The sequence below is a fragment of the Pollicipes pollicipes genome, unplaced genomic scaffold (assembly GCF_011947565.3).
Source record: "Pollicipes pollicipes isolate AB1234 unplaced genomic scaffold, Ppol_2.1 Scaffold_7261;HRSCAF=8764_pilon_pilon_pilon, whole genome shotgun sequence".
NCBI lineage: Eukaryota > Metazoa > Arthropoda > Thecostraca > Pollicipedomorpha > Pollicipedidae > Pollicipes > Pollicipes pollicipes.
Window position 1 is genome coordinate 24,839,326 of NW_023597054.1, and position 26,273 is coordinate 24,865,598.

Below are 26,273 nucleotides of genomic sequence, written 5' to 3' on the forward strand. Positions count from 1 at the left end.
TCATGATAAGCTCGGGCGTCACGAGAGCGCCTGTCACGGCCTGCTCGCTGGGTCCGCGCCCTGCCCCGGTACAGCCAGGTGTGAATGTTACCCTGGCAGGACTGGTCTGTTCGAGGCCGATATGTTCGAGACCGATGTGTTCGAGACTGGTCTGTTCGGGGCCGATACGTTCGAGACCGATGTCTCCGAGACTGGTCTGTTCGAGGCCGATGTATTCGAGCTTGGTCTGTCCGAGGCCGATGTGTTCGAGACCAATGTGTTCGAGACCAATGTGTTCGAGACCGATGTGTTCCAGACTGGTCTGTTCGAAGCCCATGTGTTCTAGTTCTGATATCGTTTTGCTTACCACTGCAGTTTTTGAAAGCTCTACGATCCTGGCAGATGACTTGAACAATCCACTGCGAGGCAAAAGGCAATGCAGAATCTGTGCTTAAGTGCGCCTCTCTGCTGCAACCGGCAAACTTGCGCGTCTTGCGCCAGATGAGACCTGTTCAGACAAGCGCACGTTTCGCTAGCAGAAAGATAACATGTGATGAATTTTGGGTCAGTGCGACAGGAAATACTTTAAGCCGCTTTAAATAATTCCACTAACATGCCAGATTTGCATTGTGAACCACTCGGTCCGACCTTCTTTAGCTACGTTCTATCCGTAGCTACGTTCTATCCGTAGCTACGTTCTATGATAGCCCTCTGCGGACACTCGCAGGGCAAGCACCACACCCCAGCCTTGGAGTACGTACTGAGAGTAACGAAAGCCTGTTCTCCCGGCGGGGTTTTCATGTATTCATTAAGTCCGATAGGGACAGGAGGAGACGATTAACAAACATTGACCATATTCACCTCCCGTCTGCCGTGCCTGCGTGCTCCACTGTCTGCCATGTCTTTAATCGGGGCGCATCCTCGCTTTTCGTCCTCCGAATTGGGTGCTCTGGTGCCTCACATTCTCCGGCGACATGAGACTATTGTTACGCTGTCTCCAACCACTCGGACCCGGGCCTTTCCCAACTTATAACAAAATGCATAAACAAGGTACGAGGTCACACATCTTAACACGTAAAACAAATGATGATAACACACAAGTATGGTCACGACGAATCTAGGAACCCGCATGAACGGCTTCTTTCCGGCCAAACCGCGGTCTTAGATGGTGAGGAACGCTACACGTATTAATCACATGGTCTAAAGAATGGCTCAAAGCTCTGGTACGTCGTCACACATATCGTGCTAATAGAGCAGATGGGAGGTCAATGCGCACCGGTTTCATTTGCCGGAAACCGTTTTCGAAACAAGCTGATTACACGGACTACACTACCGACACACAGTCTTCTAGGAAAGCATATGTGGTGACTACTGCACCCGAAACGAGCAAAATATATGGGATATGCTAGGCTGCGCAGTAACAACATGCCATACTATCTAATGGGAGCACCAACAATGGCTCGAGGACTTCCGCGCCCGCTACCCACTTTTGGCGTTATCTGCTGAGATGGTTGCGTGTCACACACGCACACAACCGTGTGCACATGTACACACACGGGTTCGACACATGAAGATATATTACACTAAAAGAGCTAACCTAAAGTAATGGAAAACAGCCCGATCCGTACAATACGTTGCGGTCTCGCTTGCCACCCAGGTGTCAATGTTCAGTACCACGCGTCAAAACGAAGACCAAAGAACATTTCGTTCGATAAACAAATCATTCGGCGAAGTTTTAACGGCGAACGAATTTCGCCACTTGTCACTACTTTGTGGGTCACAATGGTTTCGATCGCTGTACTTCATGATGCTTCCACCTAACGATGGGGCCTTGTCGTTCTGATGGCACCAGTCCCGTTCCTCTGTGCCTTGCTGGAGGTGCCGCTTCCAAGACAGATCCTCCTCACGCCCATGACCTCGGGAAGAACGGAGGAGGCCCGCTCCTGCCCCAGAAGGACTTGGTCGGCAGCTCTGGGATCACCTGCTCCGCCTCGTTCGGGCCAAATTCGTCCGCGAAGTTGCTGAGAAAAGAGCTCATTAATCTCACCGCGAGCGAGACGGCTGGTTGACTCAGTCTCACTGGAATTGTGATGAGGTTTGCGATTCGAGCGGTCCGGCCAAGTCCGGCCCTAACAGTCACGTCTTCTACAAGGCGATATCATTCATCGCATCATCGCATATTCATCGCATATGTGATAAACATGCAACGCACGCGATATATGATGATGAGACATATTCATCGCATATTCAGTAAGCTTTGATTAAGGGAAGTGCCGTTATGCAAAGGTTGTGCTGTTTGCTCATCAGGTGGATCTGTTTTGTTGTGTGGTGGATTTGGAATCTGGATAAATTCGTAAGCATCTGAACGCACCCTATGTGATCAGGCTGGGCTTTCCGGCGGCGTTGCAATATCATCAATACATCATCTCCCACATTCGATGAAGATGTGAGAGGTGAACTGCTCCGTTTTCTAGAAAACTGAAGAACTTGGGTCGCAACCGGGTCAAGATCTCGACGGCTCGGTATCCAGTGACGCGAGACTGGGACTAACGGAGCTGAATCCGAAAAATCATTCTGGAAGGAATGTGGGTCCTTGTGTGTGATCCAGCAAGCGCTATCCTATACAAACTATATGCTACATATACCGTTTTGGGACGTTTTAATGGTCTGTGTCAGATTTCAGCAACCGCGTCAGATAAATGTTAGAATACCACAAATCAATCATCTGCGTGGCATAGACCGTGACAGCCCACAACCAGATGAAGGAACTGGTTGTGAGCTTTTGACAGACTTTGCGTTTGTAGCAATACCTTGGTCAAAGTGACCAAAACCTTCATCAGGTGCACCTTCATCCAAGTCATTGAAGCGTGAAGTATGACACCGGAAAGTCCAGACCTACGATTCGGTCCCCAATAATTGTTGGGAGGCGTCGTGCTTCGGTGTAGTCGTCTGTAGCTGAACATGAGTATGAACACAGGTTTCGTTTGCACCTTGGTGTAAGGAGAGTCTCTGTGTGTAAACTGATCTGAACGAGGGTGAAGTCCCGGCTGTGGTCTGATCTTAGAGGTGGGCATGGCCTCAGCCTGTACGTTAGCCTGAATATGAGTCTAGCTTCCGTCCGCATACAGTGGGGCGTGCATAAGCCATTCCCTGTGAGTCTCCGTCTGTACCCCGCGGGCAGAGGAGGGTCCTCTCCTGTGGGTCTCCGTCTGTACCCCGCGGGCAGTGTGTGAGGTCCTCTCCTGTGTCTCCATCTGTACCCCGCGGGCAGTGTGTGAGGTCCTCTCTTGTGAGTCTCCATCTGTACCCCGCGGGTAGTGCGGGGTTCTCTCTGGCGGGCCTCCGTCTGTACCCTGTGGACATTGTGTGGGTCCTCTCCTGTGAGCCTCCGTCTGTACCCCGCGGGCATTGTGTGGGCCCTCTCCTGTGAGCCTCCGTCTGTACCCCGCGGGTAGTGCGGGGCCCTCTCCTGTGAGACTCCATCTGTACCCCGCGGGTAGTGTGGGGTCCTCTCCTGTGAACCTCCATCTGTACCCCACGGGCAGTGTGTGAGGTCATGTCGGTTGCAGGCTGCGTCTGGCCTGTGGTGCTCACCTGAGATCTCCCGACAGGCCGTTAGCCTCCTGACAGCGCGGCTCGCCAGCCGTTGGCAGGCACTGCAAGCCCGGACAGCAGCCGAACAGGCCCGGCTGGCAGGTAGCCCCAGCGGCACCGCACACCATCTTCCCGCGCAGGTCACCACCAGATGGCACCGGAGCCGCCACCGACTGACGCGCACACACAAACGCATATTCACGCATTGTAAGCTAAGGGGACGAAACGCAGCTAATGGCAGTAGTGTTTTGCAGTGTCAATGCAAGAAGCAGCGTTGATTCAAGATGCTGGCTGTGCTCTATTGTTGAAACAGTGTGTGGAAAGAGCTTGCAAACCCTTTGTTGTTCAGGGACGACGTTGACATTTGGATTTTCAATAAATGTTTCTGGCTGAAGATTATTTTTTACGTTTTTGTGCAGTTCGGTTTCCGCAATGGCTGCATTAGCCCCTGAAGCCAAATAGGAGGCCTTGAACATGCCATAACAGAATGAAAATGTACATTGATTTCGTCGATCAGCATTAATCGCTCTCACGAGATGACCCAAGGGACGGGCCAGCGCGCTGTCGGCGGGGCCCAGCCGGCGCTCGGTCTGAACACGGGGCGAGCGCAGCTACGCACCGTGCTGTGCTGTCGGCGCGCGGCTGCGGCGGCGGACCGCGCCGCGCCGAGCATTACGACGGGCCAAGTCAGGTGTCAAGAAGGGATCTCGCTTTTCCAGAACTCAGAGAAGATGCTTTGTCAGACATCTGCGTGTAAAATGCGTGCGTGTCGTAGCGGCAACCCGTGTCGGGATGGTTCGGTGTCATTTAAGCTACATCTTGATATCGATTTTCTTACTCGTTTGAAGGTGCCACCATACTGTTGGAACCACCGCGGACTCCACTTGTAAAAAGGCTGATCCTCATTGAACTGCAAACAAAAAGATCATGTGCCACAGGCCGTTCCAAGACAACGATTACCCATTCAACAAGAAACGTATCCTATCGCATACGCACCTGGAGTTGGAAAAGCATGCGAGCAGCACTCGATTTGATGAACATCTATGATGGCATGCACTTAGTGAAAGAGTAGAAATGATCGACGTCATGATGTTGCATATCGGGACCCAGATGATTTCAATTGATGTTGGGAAAAACTCGCAGTCATTTTACACCTGTATATACGTGGTGAGCTAAAATCGCCAAATCCAAAAACAGTCAACAAGGTATTTATACAAATCGCGATAGACTCGAACAACTGACTTCGCACCTCCCTACAACGCATCGCAAACGCCAACACCGATCTTGGGGGCTCAGGTTTCGCGGCGCCCATCTGACAGACTCCTTGCTCGTGCGGAGATGATCACTGATCACTGATCCAAATGAACCAAATGGTACGCGAAGTTTAGTCATAATTTTATAATCTTGATCCGCCTACTTCCAAGATCACCTCTTGCAACGCTCCGAGCAGTTCGGGCGTTGTGGCCTCAGAGGGCCTCCCTCACCGAGCGTCATCTTCAGTGAGCCCTCCCTCACCGAGCGTCGTCTTCAAGTGAGCCCTCCCTCACCGAGCGTCGTCTTCAAGTGAGCCCTCCCTCACCGAGCGTCGTCTTCAAGTGAGCCCTCCCTCACCGAGCGTCGTCTTCAAGTGAACCCTCCCCCACCGAGCGTCGTCTTCAAGTGAGCCCTCCCTCACCGAGCGTCATCTTCAAGTGAGCCCTCCCTCACCGAGCGTCGTCTTCAAGTGAACCCTCCCCCACCGAGCGTCGTCTTCAAGTGAGCCCTCCCTCACCGAGCGTCGTCTTCAAGTAAGCCCTTCCTCTCCGAGAATCATCTTCAAGTGGACCCTCCCTCGCCGAGCGCCGTCTTCAAGTAAGCCATCCTTCACCGAGCGTCGTCTTCAAATGAGCCCTTCCTCAACGAGCGTCATCTTCAAGTGAACCCTCCCTCGCCGAGCGTCATCTTCAACTGAGCCACGTCACGTTCACGTGTAAAATCGGCGGACCTTTTAGCCACCGCTGAGTAACCGGAGCACGAGAAGCAGTCCCGGCATACACATTGACAGGGATATAGTTTCCTATCCAGTTGGAGCAATCAGCCCCCCTCCCAACTTGGATTCCAGTCCTCCAAAATTAAGGGGAAAGTGAGCTAGATCGAGGGGAAAAGTACGCCTGCTGGGTAGTTTTGGGAGGTTCCTTCATTTTGCGTTGCATTCTGCGGCCGCTAACTCATTTTGGAAACTTCCGCCCCTGCACACCGACCAGGCATTGGTGAATTTCGTTGGCATTCTGAGCTTACGTCAGAATTTGTACAACTACTCTCCATTCAAGTTTTGGATATACCGGCCATTGGCGCCTCACCCCTGCCTTTGAGATGTTTCAGTTCAGCGTGCTTTAGCAACAGGACAGCAAAAGGTCATATTGTAAGTAAAGCGCGTGCTTTCACCTCATGATGACGAGCATGTGTTACGCTGCCAAAACCTACTCCATTCTGCGAAATGCTTGACCTACTCTCGTAAGAAGTCTCCCCCGACCGCTGAGACCACGCGAGCTGTGCGTAAACCTTGACGGCGGTGAAATTCAACAGGAGGTTCAGAGACAACCTCAACGTTTGATTGCCGTATTTGCGCAAAATTTAAGGTCAATAACAGGCGGAATTCAGAAAATCCACAATAGTTTCCTGTACTCTACTGGAGTGTGCAAATCCGTGCTCTATGGGAGCCAGTGCATGTCTCCACTGTCTTGACCGTGAACAGCTTTTCGCAAGCGCTCGTCGGCGCCGCATCTCATTGCATGTTGGACCTGGGTAAGTTCAGCCTGGTGTTGGTGAGTGGTGCTGTGCTCAGGTTCGCTGACCCAGAACAGTGTACAGTAAATCCTTTTTGTACTTTTATGCCCCTTTTGTAACCAACAGTTAAATTCTACCAATCCATATCTGTATTATTTCAGATGATGGCCGTTGGCTGTGTCCTGCAGCTCATGGCCAGGATATGACAATGGAAGCGCTTTATACTGAGCACGCTGGCAACCCTTACCTGCATTAAAGAATATTCCAAAGAACCTTTTGGTCTTTTCCTGGAGGCAGTTTCCAAGTTTGCAATTCACATGTACCATTAAAGTGCTTGACTTACATGACAATGTAAGTCGCATTGAAGTGTGCATTCACGTGATAGGAGATGCATGCACGCTGATTCAATAAATGGTGACTGGCACTGTCCCGTTAACGTCTGTTTGCTTTAATGAAAATGTGCGATGAGGTATTTTCTAAGAATCATAATGCATCATGATTATATAGATTTGGAATAAACCAAATCCAGATTAAACTGCACGTCATTCATTCCATCTTAACATGTTAACCACGAGTATTTGACTACGTGAGGTTCGATTCAAAGTGATTATATCGTCGTCCTTCACCCTTCGCGCCTCGCTTAAGTTCAGATAACACACTCTTTTTCTGGATTGCAACATTTAGTTGTAAAATCGTACACTCAAGTGGGTAGGATTGCACATTCCAGGCAAGTAGGCAATGTTAAACAGTTTTTGTCACCTGAACATGCGAAAGGACTGAATACAAACGGTCTATGTACCACGAATAATGACCAAGAGTGCAACTGTGAAATAGCTAATGCATCTTAGAAAAGTCGGTTGAAAGAACGTTTCTTTTTCTGATAAGTTTTACTGTTTACATTGCTTTGTATAAAAACCTAAATGCAACGTTATGTTTTCTATGAAATCGAGTCATGAGTGCATGGCTGCGATGATAGTACCACTTATTTTGAGTTGATTTGATTTGATTTTGATATTATTTTAATTTGACATGATTTGATGTAATTGCCACGAGACATTGTTTCCAAACCAGGAAGCCTGTAACCACAAATACATTCTTCATACCAATCATGACAGACACTCCTGCCTTCCAACATGTATTTCGTATCTGTAGTTCTCCTGAACCTCATTCGTCATTTAGTTTTTGAGTAAGCCAACAAAGCAGACCTTATTTCAGCTGCCAATTGAAAATCCTACGATGCATGGAAGATAAGAAACAAAATCGGAACAATGCCATGACATGTTTGTGATAACAGTGTCATGACAGTTTCGTGCCGGCTTTGCTCGAAAACTGATCTCGCGGTGAGCGGTATGGCCGCGGGGCGAGAACCGGATCCGGTTTTATTTTAAAAAGATCTGTTCGGTGTTGCTTGTGCAATGTTGGGACGGCACATTGAAGCGCCATGCTTGAATGCGCGCGTATTGTGTTCTGAGTGCTATTCCATGTCAAGCCTGGATCTTAGTTTGACATGTATCCAGGAAGGGACAGGACGGACTGGCATGGTCAACTTAGATCAAGCAGCCAGCTGCTGAATACTTAATGATCCTTAATCCCCACTGGCCTGATATTTCACAATCGTGGCCCTTTCATTTGGCAACTTTTAGAAGCTACCAGGAAAATAATTTTCGCCGCACCTTCTCTGAGAAATTTGCAGGTTCTAATCCAGGACTTCAAGCAAAAAATCCACCGCTACCGGGGTCATTCCACCGACGCCACGTCTCGTTGCGTGTCTGGCCTGTCTGAATCCCGTCACTCCACTGCCAGCTGATTAGCGCCGGCGGGCTCGATGGTGAACTCCAGCTGACGTCCGAGCGTTATTACCAGCTGCTAATGGAGCTCCCCCGACAGAGCCCCGCACGGCAGTTCCAGGGATGCGACAGAGCGAACGATGACGCAGATGACTTACTTTGCTCACGACATGCCAGCTGGACCTTGGCACCTATATTCAGCATGCAAGCTGCGGAACATGCAAACTTCAGGTCGGCGTCGAGAGCGCATTTCGAACTTGATAACACCCCACCCGGCCTAAAAATGAATGGCTTATTGTGCCACGCTGTCATGTCGCGTTATATATTGTTCCGTGCTTAATACTGCCTGACCATTTGTCGTCTGACAAAAATCGATCTCCACGCTGAAAGCAGATTATCCCCATGCTGGCGGGTAAATCTGTCAACTGCAAATTTGCAAGTATTATTTGTTCTGCAATCTGTACGTGCATAGCCTATGCATTTGTTGTGCGTTACAGTCACGTAGTTTGAGAAAGTGGGAGTGATAAATCTGACCAGTTCAGTTGAAATTGAAAGGCCCTTTAGGGCTCGTGTACGATATTAGCGCACTGCACTCACGCAGGGTGCCAAATACGGGTGGAAAGATCCATACATTAAAAGATCAGTGCCGGGGGGGGGGGGGGGGGGAGGGGGGAGGGAATGGAGGCGCCGAACAAGTACCAGAGGCCTATCGTTTTGGGCCAATCAGTTGAGATCGTGTGTAGTTAGTGAATGACTAAACTTGCAAACTGACCACAAAAGGGATTTCCCTGCAAACTTAACCCTATCCATATGCAAGGGATAAGGATTAGCCTCAAAGCTGATTTTGGATGAATAGGGCTAGGTAAACGGGGCCTACGTAGGCTTCCGAAAAAGATTGGGATACTTTGTTCGTTAGGAGAAGCACATCGATTTCAATGTGTTTCATATCGTCGCCAAACGGCGCTTCTATGGGACAGCATTATTTTTACACAGATCCATAGCGATTCAACTTTATTTATGAGAGTAGTCCGATGCTGCCTGCCAACGGATTTGCAGGACTTGTTTCGGACATTTTTGGATGAACTCCATTTCACTGGCTGAGCCCACTTCTCAGCCTAACCAATCCACTCAGCCTTCCAGTGGATAGCAAGAGTAGCCATCCCACGTCAGCTGTCCGGAACATGTGACACCGTTTCGGCGATCACCTGCTAGACCAGCACAGCTCCGCACAGCACGGGGCCAAGTGGGACAAACGCGCGATGGAGGTCGCCTTCACAGCGAATCTCGTCCATCATCGCGTGCCATGGGTCGCTGAGTACCGCGCTCGCCCCGCCCGATGGACCGATGGCACGGGTTAGGAGTGTCGAGCCGTCACCGGCAGGACCGATGGCACGGGTCAGGAGTGCGAGCCGCCACCGGCAGGACCGATGGCACGGGTCAGGAGTGTCCAGCCGTCGCTGGCAGGACCGATGGCACGGGTTAGGAGTGTCGAGCCGTCACTGGCAGGGCCGATGGCACGGCTTAGGGGTGTCGGGCCGTCACCGGCGGGACCGATGGCACGAGTCAGGGGTGCGAGCCGTCACCGGCGGGACTGATGGCACGGGTCAGGCGTGCCGAGCCGTCACCGGCGGGACCGGTGTCACGGGTGAGGGGAATAAGATGGCCTACGTACATTAATTATGCACGTGGCATTCGTTAAGTAAGTTGTGTTTTTGATGGGGAGGAATTCAAGACGGCTTGAATTTTTGACTGTATGAGTAAGGTCCGTGACCGAAAATTCATCAGAAAGACAACTTACTTATGAATAGCACGCATTAAACATCGTAAGGAGGTCATCTTAATTCCCCTTAAATATATGTATATATATATATATATATATATATATCACATTCATTTGTTTATTTATTTCCGTCTTGAATGATATCATCAATGACCAATCGAGATCGCATGGAACATGCGCGTTTCGTATCACTGTGTGTTAATTACCCGGGTGAAGCCACCGTCGTGCACTTTTCAGAGCATAGAAAGTGCCCAATCTCACCACTTACGCGTTTGTACATGCTGCGTCGGTAGTGGCTGTTGAAGAAGTTGGGGCTCCACTTGAAGATGGGCCTGTCGTCGTTGTACGCGGTGCCGCAGACGGCCAGGGCGGCCACCACCAGCAGCAGCTGGCATCCGACCACTGAGAGCTGCGCGCTGGCTGACATCCTGCCGCAGACGCAGCCGGCCGTGTTGTCGCTCGGCCAAGACAACGACACACCCCTGAGCGGGACGAGAACAGCACGTCATTCAATACAACAGTGCGAGGGAAAGAAGTGAGTGAATGAAGTTGCGCACGAGGTGAATCTGTGCGTATGCGTCTTACATGCCACGATAATGATGGGTTAGGTGAGGCAGGGCGAATGATGATAGTGTTATCTTATGCCGACACGGGGGGGGGGGGGGCTCATGCCAACATGTGACACGGATGCCAACACGAAGTCCGTCTGACCCCCGTCTAACACAGAGGCTCGTCTGACTCCAGTCTGAAAAGGAGGCGACACACCTGATACAGCGCTGCACTTCGGCAGTGCACTCCAACACTGTCAGTAAGTTGTTGCACTCTACTATCGGCCCGTATCTCGTAGGGTCCATATTGCCGCGTCTTTCCAATTTCTCTAACATCTTCCGACTGGCTCATAACGCTCGATTCATTCTCGGATTCATGGCACACAAGCCACACCTCATAGCCCATTGAATGGGACAAGCCTGATTTTGTGCTCCCCAAAACTGTACTTGTAAGACGAAATACGGTCCAATGCAGAGCAAGTGAGCCGCCCACATCGCGCGTCCAGCTCTGTGGGCCACTGAAGTGTCTGCCATGAGATTGGATCCGGTTTGGGGGGAGGACGCTGACGTTCGCCTTCCTATTCGACCCTTCATCGTGGTGATCCAGGGGCGCTCTGGGGTTTTACCCACGCGGAGAGCGGTGAGTGTCGAAATCGTTTCAGTGCTGGACGGCAGTAACACCTTGGCGGACCGCTCAGTTGGCTGTACTTGAGCCCGTTCGTATGGCAAGAACCATTCTGTGTGTGGAAGTTGGAGTTCTCGACATCGGCGCGACCAAGCAAACATATTTTTGGCGAGTCCGCGGGTAGGTACATGGCTTAAATGCGCAAGTTTGCTCCACATCGTGTATTGGGATGATGCTAATATATAATACCTCAAGCTGGGTCGACATCCCGCACTCAAATGTAACCTGAAATATATTGTGGACAAATATTGTCTCCCCGTTCCTCATTTCACTCCAAATTGTTTGTTTTTTGGTGGAATCGTCGTCAGGACACCATTTTAGATAAATGTTACTGCATCCGCACGATTTTTTCCTGCAGATAGGCGCGAACCGATCCAGTTATCTTGCTCAATCACATACCTACATATCATCATGATCAGATGTATGTGTGTTCCTCTTCTTTGACATAAAAACATTAAGTCAAGTCGATGTGTACGGATTTTTAACTCCAATCAGGTAATTGTGTTTCGGCTGCCTCAACATAGCATGTGAAGCAATGAAGCGCCCTTTACCCATCAACTGCACCTTACCCATTAACTGCACTAACTGCATTAACTTACCCATTAACAATTCACAAGCGAATAATTCCCATCCCCGACTATAATCCCCGACTATAGCTCAGCTTTATTTATGGGCTTATAAATTCGCTCAGAGATCTTAAGCAAGGTACGCATCAACCTCCAAACGAGTACGGCATGGATAATTCCGTGAACCATGCACAAACGGATTACACAAAATGGTGCAAAAATCTTGTCCGAAATCCGTGTGAGTAAGAATAAAACCGGAAGATCGACATCATTGCGGCCACATTTGAGACGGCTTCCAACCAGTTCAGGAAGCAAAAGACGGCAAATTGTATGAATAAAAAACGAAGATGCAGCCACTGGATTTGTTTATCACTATTCAGGTTGATAGCTATGCGACTGTTTTAGTGCTCATATCTAAACTGGAATCCTATTTTCAGGTGGTGAGATCGGGTCAGATCAGATCACAATATTCAGCGCGATATTTGAGTTAACTCTTTTATTTTTGGGGTTGTCATTGCCAAGGATTGATCGCAGCGTTGTTCTGTAGGCTCCATAGCTCCGTGTCCTATTCCTAATTTGCCCGCATGCTACTGTCGTAGATGGTTCCATGAACGTATTTGTCTTGCAAACATAGCACAAAACGGCTGCAAAATAAGTATATGATGGCGAACATCAGTCAAAAAATGCAGCACATGTATAATTAGGTCAAATGAATCAGTAATTAGGCTCATTGATGGACACATAGAGACCATATTATTTGTTACTTACGCTTAAAATGGAATATTCCCACAACCTAGAATTGCATTTGTAATTAAGCAATTTGTTCGATTAGTGACCGAAATCTGGGGCATTGTACAGAAAGGGGCGGGAGGTAATGCCCAATCATAGAGAGTGGGTATCCGGATAAGAATTCCTTTACCGAATTTATGTGCTGCCCATGGGGCTGTGCTCTCACAAGTACAGGTCAAGCAGCATTAAGGCACTTAAAGCTTTTTTCGCGAATTGCTTAAGTTGATTGGAAATTTTAACATCAGATGGTGGGTTCAGTGCTGAAGACGTCATTTCGAAAAATGCGCGCATGTTGACACCTGATCTGGCTTAGAGAGTGAACCAAGCGAAGTACACAAATATAATGGGCATGACATGAACCCAGAATAACTCATCTCAACGATGTTGGTAGCACTTGCGCATCATGGGAGTAAATGATCGCTTATTTACAGACCAGCCTGTCCGATGTAAGCTCTATTAAAAAAGAGCTTGATGCGTTAACTTACATTTTTCCTTCGTAGATTTTGAAGCAATTGGCTCAAAGGGAGGAAAATAACGAGAAAATTCGCCTTTTCTCGTGCAAAACGGGCATCCCCGGTGCTTACCTCGATCACCGAACTGCGTAAGCGAGTGGAAACGGATCTGGGCGCGCCCTCTGCGCGGCTCACTTCCGACGGTCTAGAGATTAATCTGACACAAACGAAACTAATTATTTTTGGGACGGCAGCTCCACTCGAAAAGACTTCTGGCTATGCAACCAGCTGTGATTGCATAGCTGTAAAACTAAGCAAAGCATCAAAATGTTTGCCGTTCTTGTGAGTCAGGGACTGACCATGCGAAGACAGGCCAGGGAAGCAGCACGGTGATGCTACGGCAATCCAGTCACGTGGGTACACTTCCAGGCGCTCTCCCGTGGGACAGGATTGCTCACATCGTACAACGCTTGTCGTCTGCACCTACCGTCTGGCGGCGCGCGGTCCACCACACAGCGGCAACGTCAACGTGTAGATCAGATCAGATCAGATCAGATCAGATCAGACACAATGCAGCTTGCATAGGCACTGGTAAACGCATGCAGCGCTACATTTCTGACGCATGATGACAGCTTCAGGGAGCGCCGTCACAGGATCGACTGCAGAGATCGTGTTTTAGTGCAAAACTCTGTTGCACGGAATCCACGAACCACAACGTCCGATAAAAGGCCACATCCTGTCACATCTGTCGGATCAAATGTTTGTGAGCGTAACGCCGACACATCCACGGCTGGCATCGACATCAATCCCTCCCCCTCCCCCCTTACAAACGTAGCTGCCGCCTGGAGGCAGCCCGGATCATGTTGGCTACTGTTTGGTTCACATGCACTTTAAAGGACCTTAACGACGATTTTATGATGGAGCCGACACGTAAGAGCCTTAAAGGCGTTCCAGGAACAATCCCCCTGACTGAGCTATAACACTTAAGAGCCACATTGCCTCAGTGTGACACTACGTGCCTGCTGCGCACATGAACCGTTTGCAGCTCGCTCTTCCGTGGCCCGTGAACTGTAGCTATGCTCTGGCAACTTCGCCATCTTGTCTTTATATGCAAGAATTGCTTAGTGTTTTTTAGTATGTCACCATCAACCACAGACCGTGTCATTATCATAAAAGCGGTGTGATTATCACCACAATGCAGAAACCATCATTGTCATGATTTGCATCCCACAGAAATGTGCAGAACAACTGAAATATCGCTACTTTTGCACTACATCTTCGGCTGTGATGCTATGGTTTAGAGCGGAAGCCTGCAAATTAAATGACTCCAATATGTTTTGCCTGTGACTAAGCAAAACGCTGTAAAGTGTTTTATAACGATTCGTGTGAGTGTTAAGCACGAATGTGTGTAGACTAAGCCTTTGAAATTCCTTTCCTTGGCAATTCAAAAGGGTTTTGTCTAAGACACATCCAAAATTCACATTGCGTTTTCATTCTGAAATTCGACGCACATTTTTGCGCTAGATATTTATTTGGCTGCATTCTCGTAAAGAGGTGCGCTTTGCGGCAACATACTGAATGATGCGAAACGTTTCACACGGCCCCGAGTATGAATGGCTTGCGAATCTACGCGGAAGTGTGATGCAAGTACGGCAGATTTATGGGGAGCGGGAGGGGCAGGGGAGCATCTGCCTGGACTTCGAGCAACATTTAATATTAGTCCTATGGTGTTGCCTGGAACGGGGTGAAAATTCCGCTTTTTATTCCGGACGAATCTTCACGGAGGCTCCTGCGCCGCTGCTATGAAAGCGTATTAAACACAGAAAATCCGATGTAGGTATGATCAGTTTTAAGGGATTCGAATGACTGATCATATCTGCGAAAGACGACAAGCGCGCTGGTATACATTAGCGCAACACATTCTGTCAAAAGCACAAACATCCAACTGTCGTCAGTGCTTCGTCAAGAGGTGAGAGCGCCAATTAACCCTTGCTTTCTGCACCAATGAATGTGACCTCCTCATTAGAGCAAGGACCGGAAGCAGAGTTCCCCCCAATTTACCGAAAATACCAGTACGCCGTTTTGCGTTGAATCGAAAGAGCGGCCTGAGAACCCTGGTCGTGACGGTCGCCGCTGCGGCCAGACGGCAGCGGGGCGGCCCCGGCGCCGCCGCCGGTCGCCGCCGCGAGCTGGGGTGTGGTCGGGCTCACCTGCTACGTCAGGGGATCGGTGACCGGGGCGGGATGCGGCGGTCGACTGGCACCGGACGCCGCCACGCCGCCCAGGTCACCGCCGCCGCGTGGGAGGAGGGCGCGGGGGCGCCGCCGCACCGCCGCACAATCTGCGCGTGGGAGGGAGCTGGACCAGCTCGGAGCGCTCGGGACGCCCACGGCTAAAACGCCCGGGAAGAGGTGTAAACTAGCACAAAGTACTGCTCGCAAGTGAAAAAACGCTGAAAACTTTGTGCAGAAGTCATGGCTGCAGGGAATGAAGGAGTAAAATCTCCTTCTGCCTTTCCGGAATCATTTCAGAGGAACTTTGTCAACATGGGTAACATTAAATCAGTATCCTTATGACGACACTTATTCTTGTTGTTCATGCATTTACGCTAGACTTAAGGTGAAATATAGCATTAGCGCTATTCTAAACGTTAAAGACGAGCACCGGCACATATATTCACAAATATGGATGGCCATGTGGTGCTGCATATTCCCCACCTTTGCATGGGGTCAAAGGGCATGGTAGCCATTGTTAAGATCATTCCCTGCAGTTTATAGTTGTGTCCTTTGCAAGAAGAGAGAGAAAGAGAGAGAGAGAGAGAGAGAGAGAGAGAGAGAAGAGAGAGAGAGAGAGAGAGAGAGGAGAGAGAGAGAGAGAGAGAGGGGGAGATGAAGAGAGAGGAGGGAGGAGAGAGAGGGAAGAGAACGAGAAGAGGAGGGAGAGAGAGAGAAGAGAGAGAGAGAGAGAGAGGGAGGAGAGAGAAAGAGGAGAAAGAGAGTAGAGAGAGAATGGAGAGAGAGAGAGAGCGAGGAGGGAGAAGAGAGAGAGAGAGAGAGAGAGAGAGAGAAGAGAGAGAGAGAGGGGATAGAGAGGGAGAGAGAGAGAGAGAGAGGAGAGAGAGAGAGAGAGAGAAGAGAGAGAGAGAGAGAGAGAGAGGAGAGAGAGAGAAGAGAGAGAGAGAGAGAGAGAGAGAGAGAGAGAGAGGAGAGAGAGAGAGAGAGAGAGAGAGAGAGAGAGAGAGACGAGAGAGAGAGAGAGAGAGAGAGAGAGAGGCGAGAGAGAGAGAGAGAGAGAAGAGAGAGATAGAGAGAGAGAGAAGAGAGAGAGAGAGAGAAGAGAGAAGAGAGGAGAGAAGAGAGAGAGAGAGAGAGAGAGAGAGAGAGGAGAGAGAGAGAGAGAAGAGAGAGAGAGAGAGAGAGAGAGAGAGAGAGAGAGGAGAGAGAGAGAAGTAGGAGAGATAAGAGAGGAGAGAGAGGAGAGAGAGAGAGAGAGAGAGCGCGTTATGCCCCGTGAATCGTCATTGGTACCAGGACCGGTGTGTGTGTCGTGTGTCGCCACAACATCCTGGGATACTGCAATGTCGCGAGCCGCCTGGAGCTTCCTTGCAGGGTTCCATTTGGAACCATGCAAAGAAGACTTTTGTCAAAAGACCTTTACCAAAGTCAAAAATTGACTTTTCACGTTGGTCAGTATATGCGACAATTCTATCAGCAAATATGCACAAGCTTTCTGAACCATTCAGGCATTGAAAACGTGATCGGAGAACAGGGTGAATTATGAATCACCATAATAGCCATTCGTCCGCTTTATTCGAGGAGTATGTGATTGTGAGATATTTTAGATAGCTAGAAGCATAGCATAGATTCAAACCCTTTTCAGAATTTCTGCACCAGGAGAAAAAATTGTTTGGCGTCTCGAACGCATTCTGCTCTCTCGAAGTCTCGGCAAAGTTTCCGATCGGACTTTGAATGGTGCTCTGCTTAGAACTGAAGACAACCCTTGCAAGATTAGAACCCATCCCACTAGGAAAATCATGGATGTGCGTCTATGGTGGAGGATTGCGTGAGCCTTTGGTGGATGGAAGACGGGCTGGTGGTGAACGCATGGAAGGATTGTCACCTTGTGGACAGACGGAATATCCACGAACGGACGAACAGTCGGTGAACGGACAAATACCATTCTGGGACTTGTCCTATCCCTGTCTATCCGCCCACAAACATGTGTGTGTTCCCGCGTAAAAGTACTGGGCCCGCAGGAAAAAATATTGCATGGGTTGATTCAGAATGCTAGACGGAGGTGCGACTGCACCCCTTCAGCTTCCCAAAACAGGTGCGTTTATAAGAAGCCAATGCAAACTGCCAGGCTCTCACATGCAATTGATGTGGCTACGCACATGAGCTGTAAAAACTGTAGTAAGTGTAGATTATATATCCCACACACACACACACACACACACACATATATATATATATATATATATATATATATATATATATATATATATATATATATATATATATATATATACACATTTAATGTTTTGATGGACTTAAATGACTAATATATTCAAGATATGAAAGCGAGAAAAAATGTGATGAAGTAAACTCACTTACACCTACTGGGATATTTCTAGGTGGAAAACACTGCTCTGGACCACAAAGTTTCTGTTTTTAGCAAACACGCTCCTCACCACGTCATTGTGTGATTGCGTCATGGAGCATCTGCATGATGTTGAGGTGCTGTCCAACTACCCATGCAAATTTGCCACCATTGGATTTTTTTGTCACCACACCATTTGTCACCTGGAGAGCTTGAAGCCCACAAGTAAGTGGTGGTGTCGGAATTGTTCGTTGAACCGAATATCATTGTGGGTCCATGTTCTGACCCCTTTTCGTGATATTCTTGCATATCTATCTATGAGTTTAGGTGCCTACCTCTATTCGCGTGCTCAGTCATGGCATTATTCTCGAGTTCTTCGATCGCATGTCCTATTTTCGCAAGTGAAGAAGTTATGTCAATCATCTTGCATTATGCAGTATAAAACGTGACTCGTGACTGAATCTTGCTCAGGCTGTTCAACATTTTTGGGAGTCAATCGACGTCCACCATGTTTTGAAATTGTACTCACGGACGCCAGATCTAAACGGCTAGACGATAATATTTGTCCTGGCCTTGCACGGCGCCTGGCCTATGAGGTGGTAAAATTTGAATGTGTTGCTTTGGCGTCATGCATACATGGATGGCCTTGAAATACTGTGCATGGAATAGCATGCACACACACACACACACACACACACACACATATATATATATATATATATATATATATATATATATATATATATATATATATATTCTCGGACGTGTAGCTCAATAACTAGCGGGTATAAGGTCTTAAGAAGGGCAGGAATTTGAACTGCACCAGGTGATCTTCAAAATGACTTATTCAGGTCGAAACCCAATGCAAATGCAGCACATTTCCTTTCAGAGAGGCTCTTAATATGCAGTGGCGGTTAATCCTCTGAGTAGGTGAAGGGAAAACGCAACGGCTTGTAACTTTGTTAATGCAACATGACCTGACACGGAAAGGAATTAGCTTGAGCCAACGTGCAAATTATTCTGAAGAATGGAACACTTGCCAACGCTGCCTTCCTTCCCAACGTTCCCGGCATCTCCTCCGTGGAACGTCCTACCTGCATGTGCTGCCTGTCAGTTACCGATAAATTATAGATTTGCTGCCTCTTGGCTTTTCCAGCCCCACTTTCTAGCGATTTACATGAGTGACTCACAATTTTCAGCACCACCTTATGGGCATCAACGTCACCTTGTGTAAATATTTGGTGAGCTGGATCTCGACAAGCTATGTCAAAATGAAGTTATCAGCGCTGTGGCCAGTACCTAGCGAAGTTGGAAGCTTCAGCCGTGTCCGGGATGCTGCTTGATATGCCATCACTCCATTGTGGCAATACATTTCAAAATTTCATGGAATCAACGAAGGTCGGGACGGGTGACTCCAAGCTAATGTTAAGCTGCCATAGGTGAGCAGCATTCATCGCTGTCTTCAGAACAACATTTAAGATAGACGGAATGGCATCATAGTACCTAAAGCCATATCGGTAGCGTGATCTTGCCACGGAACCTGTTGCAGACTTGAGGACCGTGTCACGTAAGCCGTATTTGGGGCGCACCCTCGCTTGACCTAGCACATTTGGTCATCTTGGACAAACATTGCCTTTGGTTGTGCACCGGTACGAGATTGTAACCATACAAGCAGCCTGTCACCATAAGTGTTTTTTTATATTTAATGTACAAGTCTCTTTGATCTGCACACAAATCAAAGGCCCTTGTTCAAGGATGACCTGACAGTCCAGACCATGACAGGTCAAAATAAAAAGCTATGCCGCAGCTATGCCTCTGGTTTCCCACATTCGCGGTTAAATCGATGCATCATCGGGACTCTGGACAGTATATTTCCAGCAATGCGAACTATGTTATGTACAACAGAATGTACATTTGATTATGTTCTCGTACATTCGTTCCATTATTTCAATGAAATCCTTCGCTGTTTTCGGAAAATCAGAGATCCCGTGCGTCGCCAAAAAGGCAGCTCGACGTCCCAGGCACGAATTCTGCATGAATGCCAATGAAATCGACCGACTGGCTGACACCCCCACTTTTTGAGCGCTTATTGGCTGCTGGTAAAACGAATGTGAGCCGATAGTCAGCATATTAATTTAAGCTAGTTTCTCAAGGAAATTGTTCTCGATTTTCTAAGGAAGGCGGGTTTGTCGCATGCATAAAAATACGAGGCTAGTGCAAAATGCGATCATGTTCTGGATAAAGGGGTAAGGAACGGGATGAATATCTCCGGGTTTGTGCAATCATTTAACCTAACATGGGGCGGGATCAGTGCATTTGGGACAGGTCAGAGTGAGTGATCCATGCTTTCTCCAGTGATTGCCGCGGCGTCCACCACACCGCGATATCAGCATCCGTCTAGGGTGTTCAGACCTCAGCATGCCCGGCCTGCGCCGCATCCAGGGCAGCGCCCTTTGCTGAGAGCGCAAGTCGGGACCAACGTCGCAATGGCAGCAGACTCGGACACCCAGCAGCAGCCGACCCGGCTACCAGTGGACAGCTGATAGGCGTCCCATCCGCCATGGGTGCCTGATATCAGACACAGCCAGCAACGGTGCTTCACTTGGCAGCCAGCAGACGGAAAACTAAGCAGCCCTGCTCGAAGAGAGCTCCACGGCAGGCGCCCGCCAAGAAAACTAAAAGAAAGACTGGAGAAGTCTTACAATTGCTCGGATTTGCTCAAAGGGAATGTTCCACATTTATTTGGGGGGCTTGATTTGAAATAGCCATCTTGAAGACCTTTTAGTGCTGTTCACAATCCTGCCGTTCTCAAGACCTAAGCCCTTCTACTTTCTGAGCTACACGCCCGCGAAAGTGACGGAGGGTGTATCGGGGAGAGCATTTCAAAGTCACCTTGACATTCGTGACGTCATAATAGCGCCATTCAAATTTTGTCATTTCATAGGCTATGCGACGACCAAGGCCAATAATAATATAATTGTCCAGACGAGAGATTCAAATATGACGTTTGTGAGCAAGATTTCCAGATATAACGGCGTCAGTTGGCTTTCAATCAATGTTGTGCAAGCCAGGAAGACGTAATCAAACTATGACTCATTGAGGAACATATTTACTAAACAGGGAATTGTGCTGCCTAGAACAGTCTTTTCCACTTAAAAAATACGCCAGTAGTTACAAGTGTGCTTGTTTATCGCATCCGATGCTTGTTTAAATATCTTCGAATGTGAACCATTCCCTTCAAAACCTGACACCCGGGTGTGTCACACTTATTCAGACAAAAATTTCGGCGTTCAGTGGCAGTGATATCCAATTGCTTATCCAACTAACCAATTACAACCAATTGCTTGAAAAAGGTCCATAAATACTTTAGCAGCGAACGATGTTTGTCATGCTCTCCATACCAAAAATCTGCCTTAGCCATAAAATCCATCGGCTTTATGAATTATAGGCGAATCGGAACCAGCGGCTATACTCTTATGTTGACAAGCATAATATACGTGTCGCTGTCTTTGGTGGGCGCCCTTCTCAAAGAAAGCTTATAACATCTCTTTGGATAACATTCAAAATTCCATTATAAATGCGAAGCAAACATGGTATGCATTAATTGATGCACAAAGATATAGCTAATGTAATATTTCCTTTAATGGTCGAATCTCGCTGTGGCTATTAGGCTGATGTTCCTACAGTCGCTGCACCGCTCTACACCACAGTACAAGAACCTGGAGTCTTTCAGTAAGTGCCTTGTGTTAATGATAACAGTATATAGCGGTAGCGATATATAATTTTTTTTCTTCACGTAAGACCGTTACATAACTCTCCTCCCATCCTAGCTCAAACGCTTTTGCACCACCAGACCAGAAGGATTAAAGGTAGCCAACAACGATGGAAGACATTATTTCGCGGCACTAACACCTGCGAAATCTTTTGTCTGGCAGCGTAATGGAATCATGCTAAGACATCGTCCCGCAGCTGATTAATTGCCTTAGCTATGAACATGTCAGGACGATCCATACCGCCCCTAGACGAATAGCAAAGTGCGGCGGTTTCATCACATTCACATGTTGACAAAAAACTAAACCTGAGTTAAGGCAACTGGGGCACGCAAATGCCACGCATCCTGTCATTTCGCATGACTGCAAGCATGAAAACTTTCTGTAAATTATCTTTATCTCCAGTCATTTACGGAAGGGATCCAGTTCCTCCGTTCAGGACACCGGCAGTCCGGTCTGTGGGCTTCTTCGTCCGTCCCGGTAGCTCAGTAGGTTAGAGCGCCTGTCTCCCGGTTTACCCGGCCGTGGCGGGGAGGGTTCGAATCGATGTAAGAACGCGATCTTGGCTCCTGACTAGAATAGCCTGCGACCAGTGGGGCCGGTGTCGGGGACTTTGCTAAATAAATGTCAGCTGGCTGTGTCAGATAGCATGGCAGACCACGCTGAGCAGTGCGACATGTTAAGTTTTCGCTGTAAAATTCAGCCGTTAACTAGGAATTTTATAATCGGATTGTGGGGGCTCGGCTCACGCACCAAGTAATGCTTGGCTTGGGCGCGGATCCCACCAATCCATTAATTGCAAGGCGCAGACTAAATCTCAAGAAAACGAAAAGCTTAATGTGCTAATCATCCTAACTATGCTCCAATACTGGAATCGATTAGGGTACTCATTCTTGTTCAACCCGCCACCTCCGCATACTTGGATCACTGAACCTCACCAAACCGAAGTCGTATCCAGACAGGAGACCGCCTGAAACTGCGACCCAGCTGGCTGGCTCAAGTGCGACCCCGGTCAACACGTCCGGCGTCTCGAAGCCGTCTGAAACGTGCATTGGCACCCCGCTCTTCAGGAGGCTGAGACCCAGCACGCAGGGCTGAGAGGAGATGGAGACACAGGTCCACAGTCAGTGCGTCAGCCGCGTCAGCGACCCACAACTCAGTGCTGAGAGGAGATAGAGACACAGGTCCGCAGTGACTACGTCAGCCGCGTCAGCGACCCAGCTCTCAGTGCTGAGAGGAGATGGAGACACAGGTCCGCAGTGACTACGCCAGTCGCGTCAGCGACCCAGCTCTCAGCGCTGAGAGGAGATGGAGACACAGGTCCGCAGTGACTACATCAGCCGTGTCAGCGACCCAGCTCTCAGTGCTGAGAGGAGATTGAGACACAGGTCCGAAATGACTACATCAGCCGCGTCAGCGACCCAGCTCTCAGTGCTGAGAGGAGATGGAGACACAGGTCCGCAGTGACTACATCAGCCGCGTCATCGACCCAGCTCTCAGTGCTGAGAGGAGATGGAGGCACAGGTCAGCAGTGACTACATCAGCCGCGTCAGCGACCCAGCTCTCAGTGCTGAGAGGAGATGGAGACACAGGTCCGCAGTGACTACATCAGCCGCGTCATCGACCCAGCTCTCAGTGCTGAGAGGAGATGGAGACACAGGTCCGAAATGACTACGTCAGCCGCGTCAGCGCCGACCGTCCTCTGGTCTGGCGGTGGAGAACAGCAGCATTCATTCTGTCTGCTTCTGGCACCCTGGATACGTGGCTGGCTGTTCAGCGGTAAAACGCTAAACTCGTGACCAAAAGGCCCCGGCCCGGGTCCTAGTGATTCAAAACAGAAACTTCTGGCCGAGGTGCGTACATGGCTGAAATTAGAATAAATTCTACAGCTTTTCGTTACTTAATAGATCTTGATGAAGGCCGGAGAATTAATTGGCTGAAGCGTTGTGTACACATCAACACACCAAAGGAAACGACAGTCTAAACAATCATTCCAGGAGTGTCGCTTTGTATTTTTGTGAGAGCTCTGTCCTAATGTCGGGTTAACTTCCCGGTGTTGGCTTCCCCCAGCCCCAATATTTTGACAGGGATATTACAAGAATGTTAGAAAAGTCTGACTGCCTCACAGGGCCTATTTTCTTTGGGCGTTATTTTCTGGCCATGACTGTAATGCCACTGCAATCAGGGACTTTTTGATAATTTAGGCAATAACAACAAACCAAAATTGTCACTCATTAAAACAAAGTGGGTTAATCCGTTGAGAAACACAAATCGGATGAGATTGTGTCGTCAGGTTCACGGCTAGCACCCCACCCCCCCTCCCCAAGCATTTACAAAAATAATATTCACAATGACATCTACAAAATGGCTTAAAAGATTCCGTCCGTAACATCTCGCATTTTGAGGTAACATAGGCCTACTGTCCGGCTCTAAGCCCTTTGAGAGTATATTTTGTTTGTAACTCGTCCAGTCGCGTACGCCGGCGGCCGCGAGAGAGCGGTGACAGCGTTGTCGGACGGCAGCTACACACAATGGCTGCTTAGTCAGCTGGCGCTGCTGGCGCTCGGTCGAAGCCCTGCCTGGTTGTCTGGTACGCTTGGGATGTCAGATTCCCCCGCAGAGCAGATGTTTGAATGGCAACACCTGCTGCCTTACAAGTCTTCTCTCTCACTCTTATTTTTGCAAACCCTGGGCATGCGTCTTCTGTCATCCCAGATTCCACTCGGGTCAGACCGACATGTGACCTGAGCTGGTTGGCTGGGCCCGCTTGTGACGTGCGTGACGCGCCTGGAGTGATCCCTGACTCCGGGAGAGTGGTGGGGAGGTGCAGTCGGTAGTGGCGCGCGCGGGGTACCTGTGCGTCGCTGAGGCCGGGTCGGCGTGCGGGACCATGTGGCCCGGCGAATGGAGAGTCGACATATCGAGATCGACGGCTGGAGCCGTCAAGCCATGGCCACGAGTGGGCCAGTCGTGCGGAACTAATGAAGACATTCAGTGGGATATGTATTAACTACGAGCAGAAGCCAGTGCAACCGATCCTTGCTACGCCATCACCGCCCCTTCAACACAAACCGTGAATGTCAAAAATGAGATCCCCTTCAGTTCTGTGAGCTTGAAAAGAACCTATCACGTACTCCAGGGGAGGAAATAAAACGGTAGGCCGACGTTTAGCACTCGCGCCACGGATTTCACAGCTTTGCTCTGTGAAGGAGGGTCTCAGAGGCCCCACCCGAAACAACACCCTTGAATGCTCTTTTCCGTAATATCTCGAGTTTTGAGGTTTTATGGTTGAATTGTTGACCCAAATAGCAAGCATTTAAGACACCGACTGAGCACGCTGCATAAATTGATTGAGAACTGGATGGTGACGAATAAGCAGAGCAGATGCAGCCAAAGGGATGAAAGCAACGCGGCGAAATGCAGACTTCTCGCGGGTCATCATTAGGTGGCTCTTGCATGAGCTGGTAAGGGTCGGCACACAGCACTTTCCACTGGAAGGTCGTACAGTAGGCCACTATGTTGTTTGAAGTCTTACAATGCTGTGCCGGGCTGTGATGAAAAGAAATTCGGACGCGTTTCAGCTTTGGGCTGTGTTCTCAGACCTCAAGATGCCGCTTTTAAGACTACCAGCATGTTTGTTTGCACAGGTGGGATGCAGCCACGCGTCTTCTAGTGGCGTCTCCTGAGTTTAACGACGTTAAATTGACAGACGCCCACTAACCCTTGACCTACGAGACTGCTTGAGAAGACCCCATAAAGTTTGTTTTTTTCTGGAATAACTTGTGACCGCTTTGAGCACCATGCTGAGTTCTGGGCAAATGGGCTCAAATCGTTTTTACACACGGCGTGAAACTTCGAAGCTTTCGACCTTGCTGATGTCCGGCTCGTGATCTATGACCTCTTTATCCAGGTAATGTCGGTGGCATTTTGTCAAAAGTCACAAATAGCACGTATGCATATACGCATTTCTCCTAGGACATGCACCAGAAGGAATATAGACTGTATTTGTATGTCTGCAGGGCATACAAATACAGTCAATACTGCAGTCACTCTGAATGGCATGCTAACGCTTTCGCCAGGTCAAGCTAGGTCAAGCATAGGCAGTTGTGACCAGATTTGATATTTTGAAGGTCGCACAATTCAACCTTAATGTAACATGCCCTACAACTTTAAAGCGTCTTTCTAAACGCTGTTCTCCCATCGATGAGCTTTGTCTAGTTTTTAACATGTTGGACGGACAATACAGCAAAATCCCTTTGACCTAACATCACAAATCACTGGTCACAGGTGTCCACGTCCACTAAGGCTCATCTGACAGCTTTCCAAGAGCTCAACAACGCCGCCTTCCCTGTTGGTGCGTTTTAAGATAACAGCAAATGTTACGTAAGTTGTTCAGCGCATTCGCGAAGAACATTATTCACACAGATTAGACAGTAACAATAGCCTTATTCCTCGGAGAAAAACCAGAGAATGGATATCTAGATTGGTTGATATTTCGGCAACATGCCTTTGTTGAAATAATAGCAGAGGTGAATTCCATGGATAGAGGAAGGAAATATGGATTCCATTCTATATTTATATTCTCCCGGTTTTTCTCCGAACATGTAATGTTCAAAAGTGTTAAGTTAACCCGTGTCACCTGACTTTCCCTATCAAAGGCCACGTTCACCATTGTTTCACTAGTCACATCCAACTGAAGCAGTTTGATGGCATCTTTCCAACGTCGTTTTCCTCGCGACTCTGGCCTGCTCAATTTTCGAGTGTTTTATTCATGGTTTAATCTTGCTATTTGGCCCAACTAGCGTCAACCCCACCTCCACGTCCACAGATGAAATGTTTGTTCAGCTCAAAGCACATCTTTGTAAGAGACACTGGTTCTCAAAGTACTGGAGTCCTGAATAGTCCTACACAACTGCTCTTTATCTATAACGTTTTGAGCGATCGTATATTGGGCGCAT

At 48.7% G+C, this 26,273-nt stretch overlaps 1 protein-coding gene across 2 annotated transcripts; it reads right to left on the bottom strand.

Annotated features, from left to right (window-relative positions):
* Nucleotides 1-770: 770 nt before the first annotated feature.
* Nucleotides 771-15,200, bottom strand: LOC119112558 (uncharacterized). Of its 2 annotated transcripts, none has more exons than XM_037236773.1 (5): nt 15,157-15,200; nt 10,175-10,388; nt 4,412-4,483; nt 3,574-3,746; nt 771-2,000 (listed from the first exon to the last, which is right to left on the bottom strand). In XM_037236773.1, the coding sequence occupies exons 2-5, from the start codon at nt 10,331-10,333 to the stop codon at nt 1,883-1,885; spliced, it is 522 nt and encodes a 173-aa protein (XP_037092668.1). In that variant the 5' UTR covers nt 10,334-10,388; nt 15,157-15,200; the 3' UTR covers nt 771-1,882. The 2 variants fall into 2 exon arrangements, with proteins under 2 accessions (XP_037092668.1, XP_037092669.1); XM_037236774.1 differs by having other exon boundaries at nt 10,175-10,334; nt 15,157-15,198.
* Nucleotides 15,201-26,273: the final 11,073 nt, after the last annotated feature.

Bases quoted from the DNA above. Each gene is read 5' to 3' on its own strand.
- LOC119112558 (XM_037236773.1), bottom strand. From the start codon at position 10,333: ATGTCAGCCAGCGCGCAGCTCTCAGTGGTCGGATGCCAGCTGCTGCTG. The intron at 3,747-4,411 runs GTAAGAAAATCG...TGTGCGCGTCAG, and splicing joins ATGGTGGCACCTTCAAACGA to TCGGTGGCGGCTCCGGTGCC. The intron at 2,001-3,573 runs GTGAGCACCACA...CTCTTTTCTCAG, and splicing joins GGCCTGTCGGGAGATCTCAG to CAACTTCGCGGACGAATTTG.